Source organism: Equus caballus, chromosome 25 (assembly GCF_041296265.1).
Source record: "Equus caballus isolate H_3958 breed thoroughbred chromosome 25, TB-T2T, whole genome shotgun sequence".
In the NCBI taxonomy this organism is placed as follows: domain Eukaryota; kingdom Metazoa; phylum Chordata; class Mammalia; order Perissodactyla; family Equidae; genus Equus; species Equus caballus.
This window is the reverse complement of record NC_091708.1, coordinates 19,714,577-19,738,911: the sequence shown is the minus strand read 5'-3', so window position 1 is coordinate 19,738,911 and position 24,335 is coordinate 19,714,577. Positions and strand designations below refer to the sequence as shown.

General features: G+C 39.0%; 1 protein-coding gene across 3 annotated transcripts in view; it reads right to left on the bottom strand.

The window, feature by feature from the left end:
- The window catches only part of SLC44A1 (solute carrier family 44 member 1), a 179,488-nt gene that overhangs the window by 27,076 nt on the left and 128,077 nt on the right, over positions 1 to 24,335 (bottom strand). The window contains exons 14-16 of one of the 3 annotated variants that reach the window (XM_023629815.2): positions 22,200 to 22,436; positions 19,935 to 20,015; positions 14,382 to 16,751 (exon numbers count right to left, since the gene is read on the bottom strand). In XM_023629815.2, the coding sequence (XP_023485583.1) occupies positions 16,728 to 16,751; positions 19,935 to 20,015; positions 22,200 to 22,436 (342 nt within the window). In that variant the 3' untranslated portion in view covers positions 14,382 to 16,727. Of the gene's footprint in view, positions 1 to 14,381; positions 16,752 to 19,612; positions 20,016 to 22,199; positions 22,437 to 24,335 lie in introns of those variants that run through there. The other 2 variants (XM_023629816.2, XM_023629817.2) reach the window with 2 other exon arrangements.

The window sequence follows — 24,335 nt, the reverse complement described above, 5'->3', positions numbered from 1 at the left end:
CAAAAAGCTCAGTAGGAATAGTTGCTCCAGAGAAGAATCATGATCAGATGGTAAAGCTAGTGGGTGAATGGTTGATGAGAAACAGGATTTTTCCCTAGTCTCAAAATATCTCCCCACAAGATACTTATTAATTACAAAGAAAGAAATACTAAATTTACAGTAGAGAAACCAGGAAGATCCACCTTAACCAAATCATCACAATTAACATCATCAGTAAAGGGACAAACAGATATCATGTGCCTCCTGACACAATGCACTGAGGAGGACACACACGACTTCCGAGAGATCCTTGCCAAAAATGCTTATCCTGAATCTAACCACGAGGAAACTTAAGACAAACCCAAAGTGAAGAACATTCTATAAAATAAATGGCCTGACTTAAAAAATGGCAGCGTCATGAATGACAAAGAAAGACTGAGGAATTGTCCCAAATTAAAGGATATTAAAGAGATATTAAAACTAAATGCCATGTGTGATCCTAGACGGGATCCTACCAGAATTTAATTTTCTTTTTCCATAAAGGACATTAGTAGGACAACTGTAAAAATTTAAATAAAATCTGTAGAATATATATACACACAGAGTCTGAAAGAGAGTGAGACAGAGGCAGAGAAAAAAAGAGAGGAAGAGGGGCAGAAAATAACAAAGCAAATATAATAAAATACTCATTTTGGGAATCTGGGTAACGAGCACATAAGAAGTCTTTGTACAATTCTTCCAATTTTTCTGTAAGTCTAAAATTATTTCAAAATAAAGTTAAAATACTGTCTACCAGTGCCATTAGCTTTTTTCGTAATTGTGGTAAAATACACATAACACTAAATTTACCATTTTAATCATTTTAAAGTGCACAATTCAGTGACATTGAGTACATTCAGAAAGTTGTGCAACCATCACCACTGTATAGTTCCAGAACATTTCATCATCCCAAAAGAAAACCGCATACCCACTAAGCAGTAACACCCAATTTCCCCTTCTCCCAGCCCCTGGAAACCACGAATCTGCTTTCTGTTTCTATGGATTTGTCTATTCTGGATATTTCATATATATGGAATCATACAATCTATGGCTTTTTGTTTTGGGCTTCTTTCCCTTAGCATAATGTTTTCAAAGTTCATCCATGTTGTAGCATATTTCAGTACCTAATTCCTTTTTATGGCTGATTAATGTTCCATCATATGAATATGCCACATTTTGTTTATCCATTTATCAGTTGACAGATATTGGATTGTTTCCACCTTTTGGTTATTGTGAATAGTGTTACTACAAGATCTGTGTACAAATTTTTGTTTGAACGTCTGTTTTTAATTATTTTGGGTATATATCTAGGAGTGGAATTGCTGGGTCAAACAGTAATTCTGTTTCAGAATGTACTGAGAAACTGCCAAATTGTTTTCCATAGTGTCTGCACCATTTACATTCCCATCTGCAACATGTGAGGGTTCTAATTTCTGCACATTCTCATCAATGCTTATTATTGTCTGTCTGTTTGATTACAGCCATTCTAGTGGATGTGAAACGGCATCTCATTGTGGTTTTGATTTGCATTTCTCTAACGTCTAATGACAGTGAGCATCTTTTCATGTGCTCCACCGCCATTTTTTTAGTCTTCTCTAGAGAAATGTCTATTCAAGTGCTTTGCTCATTTTTAAATCAGGTTGTTTGTCTGTTTGTGGTTGAGTGGTAAGAGTTCTTTCTATATTTTGGATACTAGACCCTTATCAGATATGACTGGCAAATATTTTCTCCCTTTCTGTGGGTTGCCTTTTCATATTTTAAAAAATAGTATTCTTTGAAGCAAAAAAGAGCTTAATTCTGATGAAGTCCAATTCACCTATTTTTCTTTTGTTGCTTGTGTTTTGTTGTCATATCCAAGAAACCACTGCCAAATCCAAGGTCATTGTTCTTATATCCAAACCCATAGCTCTTATATTTAGGTCTTTGATCCATTTTTAGTTAATATTTGTATATGATAAGGGTAAGGGTCCAACTTCATTTTTTGGCACGTAGATATCGAGTTGTGCCATTGTCATTTGTTGCTAATTTATTGCTCCTCTTTCCTCATTGAATAGGCTTGGCAATCTCGATGAAAATCAGTTGACAATTAGACACATTTTTCTTTCTGTAATTCTATTCCATTGTCTATTCATATGTCAGTACAACACTGTTTTGATTACCATACCTTTGCAGTAAGTTTTAAAGTCAGGAAGTGGTAGTTCTCCAACTTTATTCTTTTTTTTTGAAGACTTTTTGGCTATATGGGGTCCCTTGCAATTTCATACGAATTTTTGAATCACCAATTCCGTTTCTCCAAACAACCATTGGGATTTTGATAGGAAGAGCACTGAATCTGAAGATCACTTGAGGTAGTATTACCATCCTAACAACATTAACTCTTCCAATCCATGAACACGGATATCTTCTCATTTACGTGTGTCTTCTTTCACTGCTTTCAATGGTATTCTGTAGCTTTCAATGTAAACATCTTGCACCTCCCTGGTTAAATTTATTTCTCAGTGTTTTATTCTTTTTTATGCTATTCTGAACGGAATTATTTCCTTTATTTCCCTTTTAGATCGTTCATTACTAGTACATAGAAATACAACTGATTTTGTGTGTTGATCTTATATCCCACAACAATACTTAATTCATTTATTGTCTAATTGTGTATTTGAACTTTTTATGATTTTCCAAATACAAGATAACGTCATCTGAGAAGAGAGATCATTCTGCTTCTTCCTTTCTCATTTTGGTACCTTATTATTTCTTTTTCTTGCCTCATTGCCCTGGCTAGAGCCTTCAGTACAACGTTGAATGGAAATGGCAAGAGCAGCCACGCTAGTCTTGTTACTGATCCCAGGGGGATAGCTTTCAGTCTTTCACCATTGAGTATGCTGTTGGCTGTGGGTTTTCATAAACACCCTTTACCAGATTGAGTAAGCTACCCCCACCACTGTCACAGTGATTTTCCCCCCTAAAATGTCCCCCTCAAGTGTACCTTCAGTGAGTCTCCATTTTCTTCAGCATAAAATCAAGTCCCTTAGTACGGCCCACAAGACCCTCAAGATCTGATCCCTGTTGACTTCTCCAGTTTCATGCCTCCACACCCACTCTTCAGTACAGATTCACAGACACATCATTTCTTCACGCAGGCTGTTGCCTCTGCTTGGAACGCTACCTCCCTTTCTCAAAAGGCTTCTTCACCTGATCACATGCCCATCTCTCTGCCCCACCCCCTTCAGGTAGTCTCTGCCTACTCCTGAGTTAATGCCTGCCTGTTAGAGCAGCTGGCACCCTACATTACAATCATCTATCTGCTCACCCTCTGTCTTCTAAACAGACTGTGAGGTTTTGGAAGGCAAAGGGTCAGTCTCTCATTTCTCTATCCTCGGTAAATGTCTTTGAAGTAAACAAACACTACCTTTCTGTTTATTTATACTTAAGAATGTGTCTTCTAAGTCCTAATAGAGGGAGAGCTGGATAAGGATGAGGTAACAAATTCAGTTAAAGAATCAGGAAGTCACAGGCTCAGATTTTACCAGCTCAGCACTACAAAACCCAATTTGAGAGCTACGTGTAGATTATTTTTGCTTTCACAGTAACTTGAAGAATACTTATACCTTCTTCTGTCTAAGAATAAAACTCTGTAAATCTTGGTGTTTTCCTTTCTTTTCAGGTTGCTAGGAGGCCAAAGTATTTAACGCCTCATTGTACTGCGACCATATTAGTCCTAGAGTCTAGCATATTTGTTTCTTCTTATGTTCTTGCTTTTCTATTTTTATTCTGATAATCTTATTGTATTTACACTTTTTTGGAAAAAAATGGAGCATAAATATGGAATTTACATATACTAAAAATATACTGTACATACTTCTTGTTAGCATAGAGGCACACGGATGGTTAAGGTGACAACACAGAAGAGCAGAGTTAGAGCCACTGAGACAGGATTCGTTTGTAGTTACTTAAGCCGCACGAGCCATTGCCAGGGTGGGGTCTCTTAACTGAAAACCAGAAATTAGGTAGATTTCCTTCATCAGGGAGTGGGAAAAAATTTTGTTGGCACAGAGAAATATTTTCAGGCCCTCAAACTCTCCTCTGACTGGTTCCTTCTTATTACAGAGATTTTGCATCAGAGAGCATTGGGAACAGAAGGTCGATATTTCCAATAGTCAGTGAACTACAGAATCAGAGCCTGGATGAACCTGACCACGCGGTGCAAGCCGCCGTCTTTAAACGAAGGGGCGGCCTACACCAGGCTGAGTGTTGGCCTCCGTGATTTCTTTGTCTTCCTCCCAGATCTAATTAGTCACCAGGCCTGCTAGATTTCCCACTGGAATCTTCCTCTTCCCCCAAACTCCTCCCTCCCACATCTCCCCCTCTTTCAGGCTTCCCTTCCAATGCCATCGCAGGCTCTCCACAGCTCTGTTTAGGTCTGACGGCACATGCAAGACTCCTGCATCCTCTCCAGCGTCGCCTCTTGCTGCAGATCCACATATTCTTGGCTCTGGGCATCCTGAATGACCGGCTTTTCCTCATGTTGCTGTATGATTGCCCAAGCTTTCTGGGTAGGATCTTCTCCCCTCCCCTCCCCCACCTCCCTTTTCATCATCTGGCTAATTCCTGTGCATCCTTCAAGACTCAGCCCAGATAGCTTCTCCTAATGACCCCGACCCCTCCCTATCTGCTCCCGAAGCACCTGTACTTCTCATCATAACGCTCACTGCTGTCTGCCTCCCTCATTAGGCTGTGAGCTACTTAAGATCAGGGAATGAATATTTACCACTGAGTTCCCAGAATATAAATCTGGCTGACCAGAGGAGGTCTCAGGAAATGCTTGTTGAATGAAAGTGGATATGCTTAGCACACTGCTGTAGACACGCTTAGTAAATGCATCTGAAATGGGCCTCACTCATTGTATTTTCCCCAAAATGTGACATGTGGCTCTCACAGACTCCCGTGTTTTTCATCTCTATTTTTTTTCGAATCCTTCTAAATTTATTAAAGTCCTCCCACTCCTTCCCCTGACCTTTCCCTTGTCTAATTGGGAAAAAAAAAGAATTCCTTAATCCATCTGGATTTGACTTAGGTTTGTTTTCAAATTGCGAGCCAATTGTCCTAAGCACCACTTATTAAATGAATTCTTTCCTTCCTTATTCATTTGAGGTAGATCCTTGGCTTTTATTAAATTCTTATAAACAACAGAATTTGTTTTGGGGACTTTCTCTTCTACTTCATCATTCTATTATAACACTGGTTTAGCTACTGTCATTTTATTTTGCTTACCTGGCTGTTTGCTTTTAAACGTAACTGTTTTTTTCACATTAAAAAACTATACAGGAATATTTTAAACAGATAAGCAAAGAAAAAAATTAAATTATTCATAATCCCATAACACAGAGATAATTATAATTGTCATTTTGCTGTAAAAAGGGTGCCTTTCTTAGCTAACTTCCACTTAACCATCTTGCCAGATTAACTGACATTCTCTGATTCTCTGTAGAATGTACTGGCTGATGTCCATAGCAGGCTGAATGTTCCCAGAGAGGGGCCTACACTCAGGGGCCTGTGTGCTCTGTTCTCAGCACCAGTGACTGTGCTTAGCCAGAGTCAGGTGTGTTTACTCCAGCATGTTATGCCAGGTACAGTGGTTATCCTAATGGTATGATTATTTAAATATCACGTATACTGATAAAAACTAAGTTGAATGCCTTGGAAAGACTCTAAAGATACTAAAAATATTACTCTCAAATTACGTGTGTCTGAGAATTATGAACACTGGAAAGAAATTATAAAAATCTGGGAGTCTATACTCAGCTGGTTTCATAAGCATCTCTAAGTTCTTGATCCATTTTAAAGAATTCAATATTTCACATTATTATATTTTTGGGTGGTTACATTATTGGTGTGGTTCATATAAAAAAGACAATAAACAACTTCAGAGGAGTCAAAAAGTCATAAAAAAGAATTATACTCATGTCAAAGTTTAGCCAGTGAATATTTCACTTGTAGTTTAAAAAAAATTCATTTATAATGATTCTCCTCCTTAACCAAACTTTTCAATTAACTAATCAACTAGTAGAGCCTAGAGGATTGGTTAGGAGAGCATTCAAAAATGTATAAAAATAGTGATTTTACATAAATGAGATCATGTTATAAATACTGCTTTATCCCCTTTTTCACTGACTATATTGTAGACACTATTCCAAGTCATTAAATTTACTTACGTCATTTTTACACCTGCCCTGTCCCTCCTGTTGAAGTTCTATTCAATGCTTCCTTCTATTAGAAACATAAAACTAAGTACCTTTCTTGATTTTCTCTTTGTAGGACTGACAGAAAACTTGGAGTTCAATCTTATGCTCAGCTTAGGGTTTCTTATACAGCTAATCTCCTCCTCTCAATTTTCATGTGCCTGTTTTTTTTTTGCTGAGGAAAATATGCCCTGAGCTAACATCTGTTGCCAATCTTCCCCTTTTGTATGTGAGCCACCACCACAGCATGGCCACTGACAAATGGTGTATGTCCGTGCCCTGGAACCACACATGGGCTGCTGAAGTGGAGTGCACAGAACTTAACCACTAGGCCACTGGGGCTGGCCCCCTAACCTGTTGTCCTAAAATTGTTTTATTTTGTTGTAACCTAGGAGAATCCTTTCTGGCTGATGGAGAGAATAGACCAAACACAACCCCTAATATCCTGCGTCTGAGTGTAAGGTTATAGGATGACTTTGGACAACTGACAGCTCTTTGTTTCACCTTGAAGGCAGTTCCTTACTGTCGCCTCTCTAGTCCAACATACTTGGCCAGGGAGCTTATAACTACCCAGAGAGCTTTAAGACTTCCATTGAAATTGCTGATAAGCCCATGAAATGGTCTATTCGCTCAGCTTTGCATTTTCTGGAATCCTAAATTTAACCTAGGTGCATCTTTTAAAGTTAGTTTTCTCAGGATTTGGACAGTAAATGCAGAATCTCAAATTAAAAGCACAAAGAGCATTTCTTACTTTCGCTGCTACTTGCCACAACTGAAAAAATAACGCGGAGAGGCCTGGTCTCGCGGGTTAGTTCCACAGCACAAGATCAAAGCCATAAGGCCAAGGAGCCTCCTAGCACACTGGCTTCTTTCTGAATCTTTCAACACCTGTAAAAGCTTTGAGCTATACAGCTATTTGAAGAAGCTCAAATTTCAATCACAACTTACATATGAACCTAGAGCACACAAGTAGTATGCCTCCGAAAAGAAATCCTCCAGACTTTCCTCTATTTTCTAAAATTTGAGACTGAATACAGAGTATACATCCCATGGCCAGACAGAGGGAAAAAAATTTCTGGGTTCCTTTCAGGACATGGGAGGTTTTTCATGGGCTCTTTAATCACTAGGTGGTTTATATAACCAGAAATTGTGTAAATCTGCATCAGAACCACCCAGAAAAAAGAACGAACAGTCCAGACTGGTGAGTATCCTTCAGTATCTCAAACATCTCCAGCATTTGAGGACGCCTCACAAATGTTCTGTAACAACTCCTTTTGGCAAGATGGTATCGATAAACGCCCAGGGCTGGGAGCTGGGCCTTACTCGCATTTGCTAATGAAAAGCAGTCTGTACAGCAGCCTCTCAAGAAAAATGTAAAATTGCAAAACAAATTAGGAGAGGTTTATAGGTATTGGCAAAGGTCCATGGTCCCCAGTATCATTTAAAATACGGTTAGTTTTAAACAAGCTTGATTTTTCCCAATTTTAATGGGGCACAGCTACTGCCTAAATTATGGCATCCCATAGTTTCACAACCCCCCTGACTTAGCACAGATCCAAGCTTCAATTTATGTGCAGGGTGCCGTATGTGGCACAACGAGTGTTTTCCATGGTAAACGTTATCTAACAGGCTTTTCTGCTCTGCCCGATGATTGAATTCAGTTGCAACTTTAGCACTCACAGGGGGACTCAGATGGCAGCCAGGAAGCCTGGCCGGGCAGTGGGTGAACTTGGTACTTCAGAAATTAGGTTTTAGTACATTTATATTTCATACTTCAAGAACTCTTAGGACATGCTGAGAGATGCCAGAAAGGAAAAGCTAGGAAATTCTAGGGCACCCTTGCAGCATACTGACCTAATCTGAAAGCAAGATGTTGCCCACGGTTACTTTCTACTGAAGACTAGCAAATATACCACCCCAAAATATGACTGCAGGGGTCCAGGGCAAGCCACCTCAAAAAACGCCGCTTTGGAAATTGATTATTTTCAGCTGTGCGCACTTGAAAAACAGCAAATGCAGGAAGAGGCTTTCTCTGAACTCTCCTCATCTGCCTAAAGAAACATTCTCCAAAAGAAACTCAATTATCATCAATCCCCTTCCTGGGAGATTCATCAATCAGGGAAGATTGATTCTTATCACAGCAGAGGAGATGAGAAGTCAACACCACACCCAGACCAGCTTTCTCACAAGCCACCATACCTCCCATCTATTCTTCTAGGGGCCCATTCATCTTTCCTAAGAATCATTTCCTCTCCCCTAAGAGGCCCACCTCCTCCCTCCCATTTCCCTATTAAGATCGTTTTTAAGCTTGAATTCTAAGCCACCTTGGAGAGTTACTCATTTTTCTCTGGTTATCTCCCACGTATACATGAGGTATACATGTTAATAAATTTCTGTGTGTCTTTTTCTCATTAATCTATCTTCTATTTCAGGGGTCTCAGTTAAGAATTCAGAAGAGTAGGGGGAAAATTATTTTCCTCCTCTACATTATTAATCACCATCCTGGGAATGAGAAAGTGTTACGACACAGTAGACAATGACATTCTTTCCTATAAAATTTTATTTATTACATAAAAAATTCTATACATTTGTTAGACTAAAATACAGTTTTCATTATAATTCTGGCAACTGAGTCAGTACACAGAGAGAACTTAGCATTAGATCAGCACTTTTTTTCTAGTTCATATTTCTGCACAAGAAAAACATTTCAAAGCTCCATGTCATAGAGGCTCATGGTACTCTGAAGCCAGATGGAATTCCATCCAATTCAGAGCTCTTGGAAGTTGATTTCCCAGCAAGATTTGATAACTCCAGAAAGTTAATTGCTTAATATACATATTTTTAAAGTCCTCCGAGAGCATAACGCTCTGTCTGTAAAGTCTGCAGTGTGTCAATGACAGTCACAGATCCTAGGGCTGCAACCATGTCTGTGGGGCATGTTCAAGCACCTACATGTTTGTGTCCCCACCTGAATACAGCGTAGTGACACTGTAATAAGGAAAAACTCAAAATAATGCTAAGGTAAAAGATCTGAACTACGAATTCCAAACTCGGGAATTCATGGAAGGCTTCACTGTGATCCCACAGTTTGTAATGGACAAAGACAGGATGTGATACAAACATCCATTTCGACACTATGAAATAGGATGCAAATGGCAAGAAAGAAGGAAAGAAAGAAAAGGACAAAAAAGGCATCAGATTGAGAAATATGCGGCACGACAACATACTTCTCATGCTGGATTTAGACAGCAGTGAGAAATCAAGACACACTGATGGCGTTTCTGTTCATATCACCCCGTACGCTGGGCTGGGCCAGACACTGGATGTGAAGGCTCAGAGCCTGAGAGATCAATAGCAGGTCCCTATTGCAATGACTGACCTTTAAAACTGGGCTGCCTTATTCCAGAAGCCTATTCTCAACTCTAGGAGTTCAGAAAGGCCATACCAGCAAGTCCTTAGTGTTGGACCTTTGGTCTTCAGAAGTTATGCTTTTGTCTTTGGTTGTTTTTCCAGTACACTGTCATTTTGTTAGTGCCCTTCAGGCTCTTCTCTCCACCTTTTTGTTAGCTGTAAAGTTTTTTCCTCCTATAGTCAAATCAGCTACCACCTCACTGAACTTACTTCACTGGGTACGAGATCTATCCAAAGTGCACTTGGTGGTCAAGAAGATTCTGAGACAGTGAAATTGAAACTTCTTTTCATTATGGAGCTCCTAGTACCCTTTTACGGGAGGGAAGAAGTCAGAAAACCTCACCGATACAACATAATCTGGTAGGACTAAAGCAACCTAGAAGAAAGGTAACTTTCCCCATGTGATGTCTCTGAAAATGAAAACTAGCAAAACCAAGAGGGCCAAAAAGAAGTTCTGAGCACAGATTACTGGAACCCAGAGGATGGGGAAAATTTACTCAATTGCCTCTATCTCAAATTATCAGCCTTCAAAGCTGTCCTATTACGTCTCATTCCTGTGAGCTATCTAATACAATTTATGAAAAAAATCCTGGCCTGATGATCAACGTGGTGAAGGAAGAGAGTGCTCATATTTTCTAGTGGCAGGTCGAATGGTCCGCGGGATGCTGGCTACAGCTTCACCCCAGTTCTGTGCCCAGTTAACCTTCAAGTCTGGCTTTCAATGCTTACTTTCACACGGAACGGTTTAACATGGATTCCCCAAAAAATAACTAACTAAAACTACATTCCTAGCTGATGGGACAGGTGGATCAGATTCATGTGCGGAGGTCAAAACATTCCTTTTAAGTCAGACACTTCTACGAGGAAAGGACATTTCAAATGTAGATACTCACATTGGCTTTAGGCCCTTTTTCACCTGATTTTGGAATTTCTACCCGTGGTCTCTCCATTTTCTACTGTGGAAGGCTCATTAAAGCTCTTCTGGGGGTGTGGGTGGGGTAGGGAGCTGACTCTTCTCCTTTCTTCACCAGCCAGTTGTGAGATTTCCATGCTTTCTTCAGCTTGAAAATGTAGGTAATGCTTTGATGTCTGACTATGAATCGTGACCCACCGGAACCAAACCTTAAAAGAAGTCCAAACTCCTTGAAGAGTTTCTGCCTGCTTTTTCAAGGGCCCCCGATATGGATGCAGCACCCCTACCTAGCAGTAAGGTACAGATGTGAAGAAATCCATGTGCTCCCTAAAGAAGGAAGATGGGGTGGATGTGGGGAGTGGAGGCACAGTCCCATTGGCAGTGATCCAAGCCTGCTCTAGCGGGTGACTGAAAAAACAGGAAATACTTCCCTGACTTACACAGGGAGAAAAAACAACTTTGAATTTTCTCCCCCATCATCTACTCCTCCAGCTTCCCACTACTTTTTTGTCAACTGTGGACTGCACTGAGTTTGCTAATTTATCATCATCAACTATTCTCGGTCATGTTCACTGACAAACTTTTGGATGGTGATCTACTCATAACATTGTGCCACATGTCATATCTGAGCTACCAAAAAAACCAATCAAGTGTTTTGGTAGATGGATCATCACAAGGATTCCCCATTCATTTCTTCTTGGATTTTCTCGTCCGTTACAAATAATTCGGTACCTTGCCAAAAATCCCCCCAGGACACACGTATCCTCACACCTCCCCGGAAAGAAATCTTACTGTCTTGGAGATTCAGCATGGCCATGTTGTTAGGCACTCAGATTAGTGTGGTTTCTATTTCCAAAGCTGGCACTAAATTAAAGTCTTCAAGTTATAAAAACGATTCCAGGCCACAAGTTGGTAAGTATCATCCTAAAAGTATGTCGAATGGAGGCCTATCACCTCGTTTCAAACACATGATCAAACCAACTTGAGAGCACCCTTTGACGTGTGTTCATTAGGCCCTGAGGGGATGGCGCGGGGCGGGGGGGGGGGGGGGGGGGGGGGGAGGCTGGCAGTCTGAGGGCCCTGAAAGTCTATTAGCATTTTAAATATTCATAGATGTGCTATGTGCATTTGAGAGAAAGACTGTCCATTGCTTTCATGAGCTTCTCAAAGGGGGCCCATGGTCCCCTTAAAAGATTAAGAACTTGCTTTAGAATATCCAATATTAAATTCAGGTCTTAGCAAATAAAAGTGAAAAATTTCTTAAACATTTGGAAATGACAATGTTTTCATGTCCAGCTAGATCCTGACTAGACCATGAGGAGTGTGAAAGCTTTATTATTCTAAACTCCCTGGTCTGGAGTGTTTACTTCTCAGGAAATCATTTAAGCTGTAAAACTAAGTATCAAAACTGAATAAAACAGCCTGCTCTTTGGGGTCCTAATAATTTCATCTCTTTCCCACAAACATACTAATGAATTCCTTTAGAAAATATCAAACTTAGATCCTGTCCATGTAATTTACAAAAATGATAACTGTTCATGCAATATTGAAACTAAAACATCATTTGCCTTTTTTCAAACGCATAAAAACCAAGGAGATGCAGAGGAAAAAAGGGTACTATAGTATTTCTATAGAAAAGAAAGGTTTTCCACAGAAATTCTCAAGTTTAAAAACTTTGCATTGAAGTTTTCTATAGGAAAGTTCTCTTCAAAGGTTTAAATATTGGATTAAAATTTTCCTCTTAAATTAAAACTTGGAGAATAAGAACTTGGCTCAAATTCATGAAATTTGAATGGGGAAAGTGTGCTATTTTAAATTAAGTGTATACAACATGCTTAGTATTTTTGTTTTGTAAAAGTTTGCTAGCTTTAGATTTTCTCTTGGCACATTCAAGGGTCCTACTTTTTTAAAATCTAGGCTATGTGCCATTAAACAAAGATGAGCTAATTCCAAAAGCAGCCACTGTATATGAACAGTGCCTACTTTTCAAAAGGGCCAACATGCATCCTTACTCCACAGAGATACATGAATATGCATTTAAAGCAAAAGGCATTCCACGCTGTGAATATATAACACACAAATCTCTGCTTTATGCATTTACTTATGAACCCACAGTTTTCCAATATATATTCACAGACCACATCTTAACAACTCTAGGCAAGCCACTGCAGTGCCCTCCTATCTATCAGATGGGATACATGAAAAGAATACAGAAATTAGCTGTGGCAGGTGTGCCGATAAGCCTTGACTCTGAGGATGTTTTTTTAAGTAGCGGTAAAAAAGCCGTAGAGAACTTATTGCAAGGTGAAAGCTTAAAGGCCTTTCTGAAGGAAACTTCTCAGAGGCTATGTTAAGGCTATTGAAAACTCCAAAAATCCAAAGAGAGGCTTGCTGTCCCAAAATAAATTAAAATGTTCAGGTCACCATAACTGGCAGCTCTGGTTTTGGAATTGACCCCAGAATTCTGCCGTGCAGGCGGGGGACCTCCTGAAATGGCCTTTATTAGCCAGTAGTGGTGCCTGGTGGGAATGGTTAAAGCCTCGGGGGCACTGATACGGCGTCACAAAGATTTGGTGCCTGCAGTTCCCGCAGCTGTTTAGAGGAAGAGGGTGGGAGAAGCATTACTCTGGTTTAAAGCAGCTCAGGACCAGGATAAAGGAAGCAGTCATCTCTTCACTCCCCTTAGTGGGATGAAATCCTGAAACTGCCCGGGAAGCCAAAGTGCCCTTGGCAGACACCAAGGTCAGCAGTATTGGGAACTGGCAGCTTATTCTCTTTAGTGTAAAAAGAAAAAATGAGTAAGGGAGCATCTCTACAAAGGAAAAACTTCTTTCCGGCATAATTTTCAAATAGACTCAGTGAGTGCCTCCTCCTCAACCGTTACGGAAAAAATTGGGGGACCAACACACAGTTAAGCCACCTAAATTGCAGTAACTTAGGACTTGATTATGCTATAGGATAGGATAAAGCTTTAATCCTAAACACTAAATGTTGCATTAAGTGGTTTAAAGGAACAACCGGCTCTGAGCTCTGCTCATCCATGCAAGGGTAAGACAATCTCAATGCCTTAGCCGAATTCCTAAAGTTTACCTAACTCACTGGTGAGCCTCCCATACAATATGGGTCTCTTGGATTTATGCTGAAATACCACCTTTTCCTTTCCATATTATATCACAGCAGAGCTCACTTTTGAGGCAGGAGCCTAAAAAGTCTAAATCATGCACCAGAGCCTTAATTATCTGATGGCAGAAACCACAATGATCCTCTAGTCACCGTGATCACCCTTTACAATAGAGGACCCTAACTCGAACTCTGGAGACGTGAGTCCTGAACACGCTTGTGAAGATCTAACCACAGAAAAAGACAAAAACCACAACACAGAGTCAATGGTTTACCAAGGTATCCAGGTAACCGCAGTTCACAGATAATTTCTCTTCTTCATCTGTTATCCTCACTTGGGAAGAAGTTAGAGGCTGTGGGCACAGAGCAAGAAGGCAGCCCACAGCTGACGGAAGAATGACTGGCAATGAATGAAAGAGGCAGCAGGACAGCCAACATAACTCAAAACACTTAAACCTTGCTAAAAAGTCTCTGTGAGGCTTTATAAAATGAACCAAGGAATGACGCTCATATGCGAGTGATGGTCTATATATCGAATCTCTCTGTGCATGCCTGCGTCATATATATGCACATTTGCCTATATCCACCTTTGTGGCACACCCATTCTCTTAGGGAAAATAGCCTGGGAATTAATATGGAACTCAAATGACATGGTTACACATAGATCATAATTTCTAAACACAATGTTAGTAAAACAAAATTTATTTGTAAAACAGGACCTGTTATATAAAATGGCACACGATCAAGTTATACAAAAATACAAAATTTCTTTCTGATTACAGTTCTAGTTGCAAATGAGAATTAGAAAGCATTCCTGGTGGCTTCCCAATAGCTGAGATTGTGAGCACATGGGACAGGGAGCAGCAAGAGTCCGTGATGCTGGGATGTCCAAGTGGGTAGAACCTAATTTCCAAATTCAAGACTTCCATCAGGTCACTTAATAGCTAGCTCCTGGAATGTCTTCTGTTTTGATACCCATCTTGCAGACTTTTGCCAACCCTAAATTTAGTTCCCAATGTTTCTTAATGTCCAAAATCTGGGTGGCTATGAAACAGAAGGTATTCTGAATTTAATTACATCATTTGCTCTCTCACCTATTTGGATAATTGTTAGTGACATAATTATATTTATTCCATTTCAAATGATAGAAAAGAGTACAATGATACTGTTTGGCGACATCAGATGCTAACTTCTGGAGAAGTATTGTTTCAAAATAGCTATTTTCACAATGTTGGAGTCCCAGATCTTGCCAAGACATGAGCTCTTAATTGTGTGGTTTCTTTCTTTCTTTTTTTTTTTTTTTTAAAAATCCAGACTCTTATTGCAAATATTCTGAAAAATCAGAAATATTACATGAGCTTTGAAAAGAAACCAAGGCATTTAGCAAATTTTAGCCTAGCTAGAGTAAAGAACACGGATACTTAAAAAAAAATACAGTTTACCTTTTGCAGCAATTTAAAGGTCCAACCCTTTGAAAGGAAGCATATTAGCAAACAGCTGCTAATTAAGCCCTAGTGACATTAATTGTATACATTTCCATAATACCGGTCTAGTTTACTTTCTAATTCTGGTAGGAGGCAATGCTTTCTTTCAAAAGATTCTTCCATGGAATGATAAAATGCTGAGGCTTTTTTTTTTTTTTTTTTTTTTGTACAGAGCCTGTATTTAGTGCAATAAGTTTAAAAAACTTGCTCTGAAATATTTACTTTACATTAACAAAAATAGCTTTTTTTAAAAAAATTGTAACAAAAAGGAGTTATCGCATAAACAGATCATGAATTATTCTTAGCAAATTACACTTTTTTTTTTCTTAAAGCATTCACCATTACAATAAGCAGAACAATGGAATATTAGCCATTCATATCTGGTAAGCTTCAGGAATAAAAAACCCAAAAAACCCAAAACTCATCCCCAAACAAAAACAATGCTCAACACTTGAAGATCAAAACATTAACCAATTCTTCAGTTAAACACATTGTAGAATTCTGAATACTTAATGAATTGCCAAGGAGAGGAGCACCTGCCAGTATGTTTTCAGATTTTACAGCAAGCATTTGAATAAAATGGCCATTTAGCCATAAGCCACGGAAGTTCCTCTGAAGCAGAAGCCCAAGCACTGGAATTTTTAATGCTTTGCGTTCTATGTTTCTCTCCCTTCTTTATTCCTCCCAGCATTACTTAATCTGCAAATCAATACACAGAAATTTAAAGGCTGAACTCGCCGGGTGCCCCAGCTTCCTTTCAAATCAGGCACACAAATGTGTGGAGGATGCTACTAAAGTCAAAAATGAAAGAAAGACAAAATAGAAGAAAAAAGTTTGCATAAGAAAGATTATCTACCCTTTTCTTTTTGACCTACTCTCTTATAGAAGCATTAGGGTCAACTACAAATACCTGAGGAGTTGGTTACTTTTTAATGTTGGCTGACAAATGCATGAGATATTATGAAAATTCCCTTATCGGGTCCACTTGTATGTTTCGAAAAGTAAAATGACATGGCTTCTTTGATTGGGGAAAACTGATTGGAGGAATTCCTTATTTGTCTGAAGGCATATGCCTAGTCTTGTCCCACTAGGACTTATGCATCAGTCAAATAAGATCTTGATTTTATGCACACGTCAGGGATATTACCCCGGAATCAACTTTAGACAGAAGATTCGGTACAATAATTTTACCTAATTTAAATAACTAAAGTTAAAATCTCCTCTAAGTTATTAAAAATGTTAATCAGATATGAATCTTAACATTTCCATTAAGACAATTACAATTGAAAACATTAAATGACGGCAGTTGCCTTGTAAAAGCCACCCGTATGAAAGGAGTACATGTTTGACAAAAATAAGCATAAAAAAGGTATTAAATCCCTGTTCCTTTTCTCTGATTTTGGCTGATTATGTGTGTGTGTGTATATACATATACATATATATACACACATACATATACATATATACACACACCCACACACACAAATACATAGTTATGTGTATATATTGTTTTGGAATGTCAATGGGTTCCATAACGGTCGGCTAGGTTCAAGCAGAACTCGCTCCCGAAGCCTAGAAAACAAAGTCATACAGAGTATCATCTTAGACAAATACCATCAAAAGGAGGTCATAAACGATGTTACAAATACACGGATGGGCGCAAACAGCAACAAAGCAAAATGAACTGAGAATCCTTCTCTCCTGAACCTCTATTCCAGGGGCCGAAATTCCTATGAATATTGAAAGTCGCAATTCCTCTGGATCACCTTTGAGAAACGCAGAGAATACATCTGGTCTCTGTTGCTGTGGTGGACAGGTTTTTTCTCCCTTTTCTCTGTACATTCTGTCCTGCACAAGCAGACGGCTAGCATGTCTCTTTCTTAAACCTCTACATCACATTTGGTAAATTTTTCTAAAACCATTTTCAAACATTTATAGAAAGACCTCACAAATCCTCCAAGTTTCCTTAACTAGTGAGGCTCTCTCAAGAAAAAAACCCACGAGGAAAACTGGAAGTACTCATATTTAGTTCAGTGAGCCCCTGTCAAAAGGAAAATTTAAAACCTCATTTTTCAGAACATCCTTTTATAGGCTAAAAATAACCCCTAGATGAAAATATCCCATCAAGGAAGAAGATGGACAGTGAACTCAAACAGTAGTGTTTGTACAGAGATGGCAAAACAGGTATGATGCTCTGTTACAGAACTTTCATCTAAGGGAATAACCGGAATTAAACCCAGCGAATACAAATAAGCAACCCTAAACTCTACCAATCCTCAAACATTAGGGGGGAATTTCTCATCTAATTCTTTAGGGACACACACAAGATGGCGGTGGTAGTAGGGATCAACTCTCAGGTATACTGTGAAAGAGAGATAAGAATTAGAAGTCCTGATGTGCTTAAAAATTTGACTTCCCTGTCGGCAACATTGCACTCTGTTCTCCTGGGGAGTTTTTTAACGCTTAAAACATGACTCTTAGGGACAATGTTCAAAGCTACAATGTTCAAAGCACCTGAATAACAACTCAGGTAAAAAATGTATTTTGAGACATAGCAGAGGGTTTTGCCACTAACTGCAAGCAAAACTGATGAACAACATAAAATGAAAGCAAAACCTGAAGATTTTAATGCACTGGTCGAGTTAAGGGACATTCATTTAAAACTGAAAGTAATATTAGGGAAAAAAAAATCTTTGCAAATTTTTGGCTTCTGGTAGAATGCCCCCTAACCAGGCAATTCTCCCAGCATTATTAGCTATGAATCAGGGGTTTGGGTGAGAGAAGGTATACCTGCATTCTGGCCCTCCATAATTCATGTGTCTTTTACTAAAGAGTAATATAGAAATACATGCTGATTCATGGTCAGAGGAGTTAGTCCTAAACTTCCAAATATTTCTCCCTTTTTTAAATGCTTATTACTGAAGAATGATTTAACGGAAGCTTCAACCATGGGAAAGTCAGAAAAGGGGGGAAATGGATGGTTTACATTCTAAGATTTTATATGTGTTTTTTAAGTTTTAGGCTTGGAACTTTACTTCCTCAACAATTAGGACCATCAAGCAGTGACAAGAAGGAAGCCGTCCTCATTTTTCCATGCCGCCTTAGGGCTGGCAGAATCTTCACTGCCGTCCGGCTCAGCCTAGGCGGAGGAAGACAGATACAGAAAGAAAGAGGAAGGAGGCAGGAAGCTAACTGGCCGGACCGCTGACTGTGCCCCTACCCACTTAATCCAGCTTTGGCTGAGGCAGCCTCAAAGCCAAGAGCTTCACGGCCATTCTACATCCTTGTACTTAGGATCAGAGCGATCTGTGCCGCGGGAATCTAAACAATGAAGTTTTGACTTTATAATCATCAATGCTATTAGAGCAACACCAAAGCAGACACCGGAAGGGGTTACAGTGGAAAGAGTTCATATCTAACTATTCTGCTGAGGCTTTAATTTAGGTTGAATATACAGTTATTTTGCATATACGTATAGCCGCCCCTCCTTAAACGAACCCGTTTCCTTTACTCTTACATACTTACATGGGCTTGTTTTACACAATATATTTAAGTTGGAAACCTATAAATCAAACGATTTATTAAAGTATAAAGAAGAAGGAAAAGAGAGCCCTCACCTCACACCTTTGGACATGATATCCACTCAGAAGGCACACTATTTAAAATTAACTGTTTAAGGATGGATGCAATTATATAATACTTTGAAATAAACAAGCTATTTAGGAACAATAAAATTGCAAAATAAGCAGTAATTAGACCAATATATGCTAGAGACATTTGTTGTCATGAAATAGCAGTGAGAATATCTATGGGAAAGCAACTCAGGATTTTCTTACACTGACTAAGTTGCCTTTTTCAAATCAAAGTAGAGTGGTTTTATATATAAATACACATATATATCACGGACCAGAGATAATTTATCCCTCTCACAATTAAGCTGAGGTTGGAGAAGAGCAGATTGTCTTATTGAGTGAGAATGTGGGTGTTGATGGAAATAGCCTTGTTTGCTACTGAAAAATAGCTCAGGAAACAAAGAAAGTACAACCAGGTAACAGAAAAAACATAACAAAACAACATAAACAAAACCATAAAAAAAACAAAAGCAACATAAACAAATCCATATTTAAAAAAGAGGGAATGTGAATTTTAGCAAGTTGAAAGGAATCGCTATTATCACCTGCCAAAATGATAAAAATCTAACCATCAGTTCAAGCATGCAACCAAATGCTCAGTCCAAGGAAAACTAAACACTGACAGTTAAAAAAAAAAAAATAGGGGCCCGAGCCAGGGGCGTAGTTGTTAAGTTTGCGCATTCTGCTCCAGCACCCTGGAGTTCACAGGTTCGCATCCTGGGAGCGGACCTAGCACCGCTCATCAAACCACGCTGTGGCAGCATCCCACATAAAATAGAGAACGATTGGCAACAGACGTTAGCTCGGGGCCAATCTTCCTCACAAGACAAAAGAAAAAAATAGAAACAGCAATTTCACCTTAGGGACAAAAATATCCCCAAACCTGCCACGAACACTGAAGATGCAGTTCCTTTCAGCTTACTTTTACAGAAGGTGGTCTCAGTTGTGACAAGAATTCTGCCATCCAAGTGATGGGTAAATACACAAACAGAAAGAGCAGCAGGTCCTGCGTGATACAGATAACAAAAGCTTCTCCTGAGGAAGTGCAGTCAGTGAAGACAGAGAGGGAGAGGAAGTGAAAGTGAAATTCGGGGAGGGCGGCCCCCTGCGCATGTCCACCTACCATCGGTTTTAGCTCTCTGGCATCAGCAACGCCTCCCTTACCAGCTTCTTTCATTGCTTTTCTACTGTTCTCCACAAACTCCTGCAAAATATGGATCAAATTGCGTATACTCTTAGGTCCTTTAAGATTTCGGTTGGTAAATGAATTCTAAAGAATATTTACATTTTTGACTCAATATTGGTAAATGGATGGCCTGAAACCATAGCAATAAATAATATTTAGTATCACTCACAAGAGCTGCTAAATTTGTGGGGATGGACTGCAACCTGTTGATATAAAATCTTTTTTCCATCCACTCATTGTGACAATCTCACTTAGGCTCAAAGAGACAACGTTAGTTCCATCTGGAAGAGAAAATACCTAACGTTTTTTCAAAAAGACTAATTTCCCACACGGAGAAGATTGTTTTCTTGTTCTACTTCTTCCATATCAATGTTATGTGGAACAAGAAGTACATTTTACTCCATAAGCCTCCTCCTTAAAATAACCCTGGAATCCTAGAAGGTAAAAGCAGTGATATTACTAAAACCATTTACCAAATCATAAATAAGCTAGTTTAAAAAAAAGTCTATTTGGTCTTGAAATTCCTCCATAAAGCAGGAAGACAGCACGTAACAACCAGAACCTGTGGTCATAAGTAGTTAAGATGGGATTGTGCCCTGAAGGAAACATGTCCATCCTGTCAAAGTTTATGGGGCATTTCTTCATCCAATATCCTCATCATTCTTGCAAAGAAAACTGTTTTTCTGTGTAAAATATTTTTTTACCCTGCTTTCTATCAGTGGGTTAAAAAAAAAAAAAACAACAAATTCTTCTTCCAAGTGCCTTAATCACAAGAGAGACACAATGCACATAGGTCAAATTCCGCTATGAAAATAACCAGTTAGAATTATAATGTAGACATTTTAATGTCCAAAATTTAGTTGATGGTTCTCCCAGTAAAAGAGATAATCAGTACCAGGTAAGTCAGTTAAATCATTTGTAATTTTGCAATTAAAAAAATCTAGCTCACTTATTAACACATTTATTCTAGATTTAACTGGGTAAACCATGCTCCTGAAAGATGACTTGGTATTTCAATGTGTAATGTTTAGTCTTCAATATTACTTATTCTCAACATAGGAGTACTTCCCAGCTTAATAACAAAGTACTATTATTAAAAAGCATCTTTAATTTGGTAGCATTTGACACTGATGATAGTATTTAAAACATTTTAATATGGTTTCTAAATTTTTAAAAAATTTTAATTGAGATTCTGATATAGGGAAGCTGCAGAGGCTACATACCTATAAAGAATCGGAATATGAGATCTATGCAAAGGCTCAGATCTTGACTGATGGGAAACAATACGCTCTACCAGTCACGGGTCTGTTAACATGTATTCATCACAAAACACCTTCAATTTGGCCTGGCATACTCAGGATAACGAGTTGTAACGGAGTTGATAGCAATAATATTTAGAAAGGTGGTGGATGGAGAAATACAGGGAGGCACTATGACCTGGGAAATAAGACTTTTTGTCTTCGAGCCCCATTTTAGGAAAGGACATTTAGAACATCAGTGGTCCAATGTTCCAATTCAAGGGCTAGAAGTCACCTTTAAAAATTCGGTTCAAAACCATCTGACTACAGAGACAGAGGCAGCAGTATGGAAAAGTGTGAACTCAGGACTATTAACGGGTACTGCTCTAGCTAGGTGGATTTGAAATGGTCTTCCCCATGACAAGAAGGCCTTCTTTCCTGATTTCCCCAGTTATCAGACATTTGGTTGATGCCAAAAGGTCCTTGATATTTGGTCCTGTCCAAGACATCCATAAGACATTTGGTCCGTAAGACATTTGGTCCAACCCAAAAGGTCCTTGACATTTGGTCCATGCCAAATAGTTTTGGACAGGACCAAACATCAAGGACCTTTTGGCATGGACTCAATGTCTCCATGGATGTTTTGGACAGAAGCAAATATGACCAGATTTCAAGGACCTTTTGGCATGGACCAAACGTCTGATGGACATTTCAGACAGGACCAAATTGTCCTGCAAAATCAAGGACCTTTTGGCATGGACCAAATGTCTTATGGACATTTTGGACAGGATCAAACATCCTGTAAGGGATTTCCCCAACTAACCTCATCCATGAGTGCTACAGGCTTAATTCTGAATTACTCACTTGCATATAATGAGAATTAAATGTAGAGAATAATACTTTGTCTAATATTTTTATTAGTAATTTTATCCCTATAGCAGTAGAGGGCATTTGAAGTACTTACCATCAGTACTTTATCCATATAGAATTCTCTTCCAGGGCTCCCATCATTGTATTTTGTATCAATGGCAAAACACAAGAATAATACATCCACTACCATTTCGTAAATGGACAGGAAGCAATGAGCGACTAGGAAAGCAAAGAGGCAGACGATGATCAGAGGCAGCACCCATACTGTGTAATCTTGCTGGTAGTTGAGCAGCATAATCCCAGCCAAACCTGTGCTGCAGACTATCAGCACCTGAAGCAGAGAGAGCAAAGACCACATTTAATATCCTATTGCAGAAAACCCCACTTCATCTTCTGCAGACTTAAAATGCTGGCTGCATGAGCCCATTTCATCTCAAATTAAAAAGTATAATCCATATATACCCATATACACAATACGATTTTTAAGATAAATGCACGCATATTTCAGGAAGAAAATTCCACAGACTCTTAGCACTCAGGAGGAAATTATTGACGTTTCAGGGGTACTGCTACGTATTTTTTTCTAAGCATTTTTACATATGTGAAATAGTATTACATAAACAAATCATTAAAAGCTCTTCATTAATATTAATAGTATCATTACAAATATTTCATAAACACTTACTCAGCTACATAATTTCATCTTATGGGTGATTTAAAATTTACTTAACCATGCTCCTACAGTTGGAGATTTATATTTTTTTCAGCTATAAATAATGTTGCAACAAACACCTCTAAGAGCTTTTTCTTTGTTTCATATTTTATCTCACATAGAATATGTGGTAAATTTAACATGACTTGCCAGGAAGTTTAGATGTGGACTACCTGTAAGGAAAGAGGCTGCCGAAAACATCCACGCTCTAACAATAAAAGAAATAGGCAAGTTCCTTATTGCTAAGAACCACCTATTCTGATGCTTCATCACCTCCCATGTAGCATTTTACATTATTTGTAGCCCTGTTAATACATTTTATTTCAGCTTTTCAATAACCCTATGAATAGTTTATGACAAACATTATCATCCTCATTTCATAGATTGGGAAATGCGCCCAGAGATGCTAGCCAACCTGCCCAAGGTCACAGAGTAGAAGAGCAGATACCACTCAAACAATGGTCTTAGGATGCCAACTCCAGGGCCCTTTCCAGGTAGCAACTCAGCAAATACTTGGGTACTGACACAAAGTAGTAACAGGTCATACTGAATCCTAGACACACTCGTGCCCAGCCCATTACTTGGCCTAGCATCAAGTTGTAAATAACAAAGGAAAAGAAAGAGTCCTCTAGAACCACGGCAGCCTGTCCTGGTCCAGCGCTGAGGACAGCTGGGCTGAGAATTCTTCTTTGGTCTTTTCCCTACTATTTATCAACACTAAAGCATCTCTCCTTCACCATTATCTTCACCAGGAGTGATGGGTAGATGATATATTGGTTGAGCTATAAATCGATCCGTCTCTCAGATGATCTTAGGGAGCAAATCTGGGTCTGCCCAAGATTTGCAACACCCTCCACCATTTAGTGGCAAATACTTACAAATCTTCTCTTAGAGTGACTTATTTTCTGGGATTATTTCCACAGGTAGCTAATTACATCCATTTTCTCTCACTCTTTTGGTTTTAATTTTGGAGTGAGTTATTTCTTAACCTCGTCTTCAAGTTTTTTTATACCTGCCCAATGGAAGGACTGAGGTTCTTTATGCTCTCACTATGCCACTAAAAGTTAAACCATATTTGAAATGCTAAAGTCAATTATACGTCTAAGGTGTGGCTCAAACTAGATGTGGAGACAAAAGGTGTTGAAGTAGGAGGATGGATATCACCACATGAGAAACAACTTCAAGAATTAGAGATGTTTAGCCAAAAAAGTCAAAGAAATGTAATAATCACTCCCAAAATAATGAAAGGGTGTCATGCATTTATTCAAGCAGACGACACATTATCAGTTCTCAACCTACAGAGGGGCTAGTATCACTTGGGGAGTTTGTGAACAATGCAGATTCCTGGGCCCTACCCCCAGAGTCTGACTGGTTGGATCTTAGATGAAGCCCAGCAACATTCATCTTAAAGATTCTGATAAAGTGCACAGCCTACAAGAAGTGCTGGTCCCTATCAGTGATGTCCATGGGAGGGCATACATACTCGAGGGGGTATTTATTCAAGAGGATCATCTGGGA